At 56.4% G+C, this 6,206-nt stretch overlaps 1 protein-coding gene across 2 annotated transcripts in view; it reads right to left on the minus strand.

The window, feature by feature from the left end:
• The window catches only part of NEK8 (NIMA-related kinase 8), a 14,387-nt gene that overhangs the window by 5,768 nt on the left and 2,413 nt on the right, over positions 1-6,206 (minus strand). The window contains exons 1-9 of one of the 2 annotated variants that reach the window (XM_014953281.1): positions 5,876-5,962; positions 5,447-5,652; positions 4,177-4,409; positions 3,341-3,472; positions 2,939-3,147; positions 2,449-2,528; positions 1,715-1,896; positions 1,329-1,479; positions 253-329 (exon numbers count right to left, since the gene is read on the minus strand). In XM_014953281.1, the coding sequence (XP_014808767.1) occupies positions 253-329; positions 1,329-1,479; positions 1,715-1,896; positions 2,449-2,528; positions 2,939-3,147; positions 3,341-3,472; positions 4,177-4,409; positions 5,447-5,652; positions 5,876-5,922 (1,317 nt within the window). In that variant the 5' untranslated portion in view covers positions 5,923-5,962. Of the gene's footprint in view, positions 1-252; positions 330-1,328; positions 1,480-1,714; positions 1,897-2,448; positions 2,529-2,938; positions 3,148-3,340; positions 3,473-4,176; positions 4,410-5,446; positions 5,653-5,875; positions 5,963-6,206 lie in introns of those variants that run through there. The other variant, XM_014953282.1, reaches the window with a different exon arrangement.

Raw genomic sequence — 6,206 nt, forward strand, 5'->3', positions numbered from 1 at the left:
CCCCCCCCCCCAAATATGGGGCTATTGGGGGGGGGGGGGGGGGAAAGAGAAAAAAAAAAAAAAAAAAAGAGAAGCAGGTTGGGTCTTTTAAAACCCGCAGTGACAGGGAGAGGAGGGGGAGGGGGTCGGATGCCAGAGCATGCCTGGGATGCACATCCCTGGAGCTGGGATGAGCCCTCTCATGCAGGGCACAAAGCACGATCCATCCTCTAAGCTTGGGGGAGCAGGGTGCCCAGCACCCTCACGACAAACCTGGCTTACGTCCGTGAAGTTTCCGTGCCCCAAACAGCCATTGCTGCCGCTGCCGAAAGTCATGATTATCCCCCTGTCTGGAAAAGCAGAAAGAAGTCATGTTACTGGCACACGTGAGGCCCTGCGAGGCACGCACAGCCCGTGGCTCCCAGGACAGCAGCTCTGCTTGGACCCACTCTGACTCATAACTCGCTTGGGGGGAGGAAAGCCAGAGGCCTTCAGCAAGCTTCCAGCTCGATGTGCTGTGACAACTCAGCAAACAAACAGCAAATGATAGGAGAGCGCTGAGATAACATTATTGCAGCTGTGTACGCAGGAGCTGCTAACTCCAGGGTCTGTCAAGGTGTTAAATACACAGAGGGACTCACTCAGCAGCTGCCCAGCAGAGGGGTGGCAGGAAACGCCACGGAGAGGTAGGGAAAACACATGCCTACAAAGTTTGCTGGTTGCATATCTGTCGTTTGCTGCCCTGATCCCCAGCAGAAATGCAAACAGGGCTCCCAGAGGACCGCTGGGAGGACTTTGCTCTGCAAACACGGCCTTGGGCTGGTGTGCATGCTCCACTCCCAGCCAGAATGCCTCCTGGCCCACTCTAACAGGGCTTCAGACCCTGTCTTCCTGCAGCTGAGGACAACCAGCCATGCAGGAGCTCACACTGACTCCTCACTGTGATGCCAGTCGCTGCTGGTCACTAATTGTGTCTGTGTCACACTCACAGAGTATGTGGCAGAGAAAGGCTAAACTTCCCAGACACTCCTCACACTGCAGTCCCCACTGTACAGGTTTCAGGTGACAACAGTGCAGCCAGGACATCAAACGTGAGATTTGTGGCCTTCCCCACACCAGAGAGACCTTTGGGACCAAGCTGACCGGGGTTGCATCATAGGAGGACAGTGCCTGCCATTTCTGACCCCCACCTGATGTTACACGAGAGGCCACAGAGGCCTTTGTGTCACCCCAGTCCAGTGTATCTCTCAGGTTCCTCTCCAAGCAGACCATGATGCTGCAGTTGCAGGGCAGCTGCCATCAGAGGGGTCTGGGACTCAGCCAGGAGAGGGCAGGAGGCAGAGGCTCACCTGTGAGGCAGGCTGTGAAGAGATCACCACAGGACACGTGTTTGATGGTCACCCCAGACTGGCCCTCCAGAAAGCGAGACACAAACTGAGGCTGGAGCTGCTCGGTGGCTCCTGGGAGTGAAGGGCCTCCTGCAGCACCCATCGGGGGAGCCTGGTGGAGAGAGGACATGTCGGCTGCTGCACCTCCACGCAGCAGGAGCTGGGTTGGAGAACTCAGATAAGCCCCCTCCCACAGGCTTAGCATGATACCCCCATCCTGGACTGGACTGTGGTCCTGAGGGACACAGCACCAGGGTCTATGTGGTGAACAGAAACATCTCCTCCTCAAAAATCTCTTATCTGAGCCTTCCACAGCCACTGCCTGCCCCAGGTTCCTCATCACTCACCTCCCACATGATGAGCCGCCCCGATTTGGTGACTCCAGCCTTCTGTGTCCTACCAGCAGACACCTGCACCACCTCGGTGTTAAGCATGGGCAGGCGGAGGGGGGTGGTGATCCCGCTCCCCCAGGTGTAGATGGACGACAGCGGAGGAGGGATTCCTGTCCTGGCTGAACCACCTCGAGCACCTACGGGTCAAAGAGAAACCATGAGCACAGAACCCTGACTCGCCTCCCACAGGAAGAAAAGTGACAGCAGTCTGGGTGCCAGCAGAGCTGCCTGCCAGCCAGCAGAGCCAGACCAGCACCAGTCCAAGGCTGGCAAGGGGCTGCTGGGGAGCTCCCAGCCAGGGCTGAGAGAGGCACATGGGAACAGCTCCTTGTATTTTATCCCAGAATTGGGGGAAGTGGCACCAGGACAGCTCTAGCTGATTGTTACCAGTGCCAGCTGCATTGCCCTGCGCTGGGATGGCACCCCCAGCACCCCCAGCTGGTTCCCAGCCTTTGTTGGGAACAGCAGAAACTTGATTCAAGGGTTCAAAACCTAGAAGAAGCAGCTGGAGAAAGAGTACTGCCTGGTCCCCAGAGCCGAGGTGCCCACGGGCTCCTCCAGGGCTCAGGAAGGTAACAACTCTTAATTTCCTCTCTCCAGAAGCTTGATTGCCTCTCCAACACCTTGACATCCAACAGAAAGGGTCCTTCCAAATGGAGCTGTGTCAAACACACCGTGCCAGGACTCACCCCTCGGCCTGGCACTGCTTACTCTCCCCCCTGTCCGGCTGTGGGTCACTGTTGGCACCGGAGCCAAGGGTTTTTCAGGCCTGCCAAAACAAAATCCAGTCCTTAATGTCAGCTCGACCCCAGAGGTTCTGCAGAGCCCTGGATCACAGAAGGTCTGGGCAGAGCTACAGCACAAACCACGGCTGAATAGCTCACAGAATTGACTCAGTAGGTGCTTTAAATCACCTGAGAGAGGGGAGTTGGCATCATTTCTCTTCCCCCTGAGCTCACAATTCCCTATTCGCTGTTACTGCGATGACAAGCCACCTGCCGTGGCCTCGAGCCACTGGGCCAGGCTCAGCCTGCAGCAGCTGCACGTTGGGTGATGCAGGGGAGCTGCATGGGGACAATGCTCCCTTCGGAGCTCGTGACAGAGACCCCGAGCAGGTCAGAGACGTTGTGGGCTGTGGCAGCCCCTCCTGAGGGACACTAAGGTGGCAGTATCACTTGCCTTCTCATTTTGACACTGCCCACATCAGTGTAGAGGTTGAGAAGGGGCCGAATGCAGATGGCCTGGGCCATGATCTCATTCAGCTGGGGCCGCTTGGAAGGATCCAGGTTCAGCATGCTGAGGATGAGCTGGCGCAGGTCGGGGCTGTATCTATCCGATATCGGGGCAAACGTGCCGCTCATGATCTTCAATACTAAGGCAGGAAGATTCTGGAGAGAAAACAAGAGAGACATTTACAGTGGGCTGGGCGGTCAGAGATGAGGCCAAGGAGCAAGAAGTTCTCAGCACTGCCCTCTGCCTTCACACCTCCAGGCTCAGTGAGAAGAGTGATCCAAGCATACATTTTCACCTCTGCAAGAGGCCACGGCTCCCTGTGTTATGTGTAAACCATATCCCTCTTACCGCGGCTTCGAAAGCCCTCTTGAGGCTGGCGAGTTCGTACAGCACACAGCCCAAAGCCCAGATATCACTCTTCTGGTTGTAAGGCTTCCCTTCGCAGAGCTCTGGGGAGATGTAGCACGGAGTCCCCACAACCTAGAAGAGACAAAGAAATCCAACGTGATGCTGTGAAACTGGGGCAGTGAGGTGGAAAGAGAAAGGCCAGCCAGAGCACCACCAACCAACGCTTAGTAAAGCTGAGCTTTTGTTCCCTGGTGTCAACATCTGCCTGACAACCTCAGTCAAAAACACGAGGATTTGCCTTTCCAGTGACTTCCCTTGCGCAGACGGAGATTACCTCTAATTTTGCTTCTATCCACTTCAGAGAATCAGAGCCCAGAGCAACAAGCGTGATACAATGTCTAGTCAGATTAGCCCAGGTGGGGAATGATACCCAAGTCTCAAGCAGAGAGAGGAGATTAAGACAAGGCAGGACGGCGGGGCACAGGCAGGAATTCAGTTGCCAAGTATGTGTCAGACAGAGCCTGCAAACACCACCCCTCCCACCGTGACAGTGGGAGGAACCCTGTCTACCCTCACCAGTGGGCCCAGACACCCAGGCTCTCCCAGGCAGGTCTTTCTCACCTTTCTGCAGTCCACAGAGCTGCAACAAACTTGGGCGTGAAGACAACTGAGAAGCAAAGCAGCACTGTGGCACGCGGATGTGGCCTGCTGCAAGTATGCTACATCCAACCCCGCTGCCTACAGCAGCTTCCAAGAGACTATCCTGAGCCAAGTCCAGAGTTTCCAGCCTGCTGCCATGGTGGTAAGCAGCTCCCCTGCAAAGCCAGGCCACCCACCGTGTAGGCTTTACTCTTGCTGCTCAAGATTTTGGAGATGCCAAAGTCTCCAATCTTGACAATCATGCGGTGCTTGTCCAAGAGGATGTTCTGAGTCTTCAGGTCGCGGTGTAGGATCTGCTTGGTGTGCACGTGGTGAAGAGCCAGGAGGATCTGCACGAAGAAGTGCAGGATGGTGTCCTCATCCAGCAAGGAGTTGCAGCGCTTATGAATGAACTCTGCCAGGGTGCCCCCTGCAAGGAACAACAAAGGGCTATCGGCAAAGGTGGCTGCACAGGGCAGCCAAACCTGGCCTAAAAACCAGGGGGATTTAACCACAGCATCTTAACAGCCAAGAGCATGGGAAAAAAACACATGCTGGTGAGACACACAGCGTGTCCTCCAACACTCCTGAGACCATGGGAGAACAATGGCAGCAGAGTTGGGACGAAGAAACAACGAGAGAGAAGTTACTGTTGACATATTGTCAAAGGCAGCAGGAAAAGAAATGCTAAAATTATAGCTCTTGGAGGAAGACATAAACCTCGATGGCAGAACAAGATAAGCCTGTTCTGCAGAAGAGAATTCTTGCAGTCCGAGAGGCCACGTGGCACGGAGAGGCCCCTGTCGAGAAGGGGAGGTCCAGATTCAGGGCTCCCATACAACTTTTAACAAACCCTAAGGCAAATGTTGATTTAATCTTAAACTCCACAGCAAACCTCATTAGAAATCACACCTTCCCACACAGAGCTGTGGGACCAACAGCGTGACCAGGAGCTGACACACGGAAATGTATGTGAAGCCTAAGCCAAGGGCAGATGGTAGCACACTTATCAACGACAGAGGTGTTAGAAATCTCTTTGTTTTGGATATGATTAGCAGGCATAAGGCATAATCACGGAATCAGGGAATGGTTGAGGTTGGAAGGGACCTCAGGAGGTCATCTGGTCCAACTCCCTGCTGAAGCAGGGCCACTGACAGCGGGTTGCCCAAGACTGTGACCTGTCTTTTGAATATCTCCAAGGATGGTGACTCCACAACCTCTCTGGGCAACCTGTGCCAGTGCTCAGTCACTTGGCTCACAGTCAACTTGGTGTCCACCAGGAGCCCCAGATGCTTTTCTACAAAAATATCTGTTAAAGGGAGGTGTGTTTGGACTCCCTGGGGTTCCAAAGCACAGGATCTTTACAAAGAGCACAACATGGGGCCACAGCAGCCCAACCCAGGGCAAGCTGAGGGCTTGGACCTGCTGAGGAACCAGCTGCAAGTGCTGGGGGAGGCCAGGGCCCACCTGGGGCGTACTCCATGGCGATCATGAGCGCCTTGTCCTCCAGGAAGTTCTCGTAGTACTCGATGACGTTGGGGTGGCTGAGCAGCTTGAGGACCTGGCACTCGTTCTGCGCCGCCAGCCGCTCGTCCTTGCTCATCTGCTCCACTGGGATCTGCTTCAGGATCACCAGCTTCTGGTCGGCCTTGCGCAGGCACAGGTGCACAATGCTGTGGGATGGGGACAGGGCCTCAGCGGGGGGGGGGGGAACACAGGCAGGGCCTGGCCACCACCCTGGGGTGACACATAGCCTGTGTGTCCCCCGTTGCCACAGTAACAGTGGCTGCAATCCCCCCCCCCCAGGTGTCACACACACACAGTGCCATGTCACCCCATCGCCATGGCAACAGCCAGGTCCCCCCACGCCCGGTGCCCCCCCGGCGCCGCCATTACCCGAAGGCCCCTCTCCCCACCACCCGGATCCGCTCGTATTTCTCCATCGCTGCCTCGGCCGGGCCCGGGCTCCTCCCGTCTCCATGGAGACACTTCCGGGAGTTGCTACGGCGGCCGCGGGCGGACCAAACACCGCGGGCCGCGCCCGTTCGCCCCCCTACAATTGTCTAGGGGCAGCAGAGAGGGTAACGGCACCCCAAGGCGGCCTGCCTGGGCCCCCCTCTTGGGCAGCACCCCGGGAGAGGGGGTTGGGGTTCCCTGAGGCCGGGTGGCCTCCTTGTCCCCCCCATAAAACCTGCTTTAACCCCCCTCTAGGACACCAGCATACACC

Source organism: Calidris pugnax, unplaced genomic scaffold (assembly GCF_001431845.1).
Source record: "Calidris pugnax isolate Ruff unplaced genomic scaffold, ASM143184v1 scaffold133, whole genome shotgun sequence".
Lineage (NCBI taxonomy): Eukaryota > Metazoa > Chordata > Aves > Charadriiformes > Scolopacidae > Calidris > Calidris pugnax.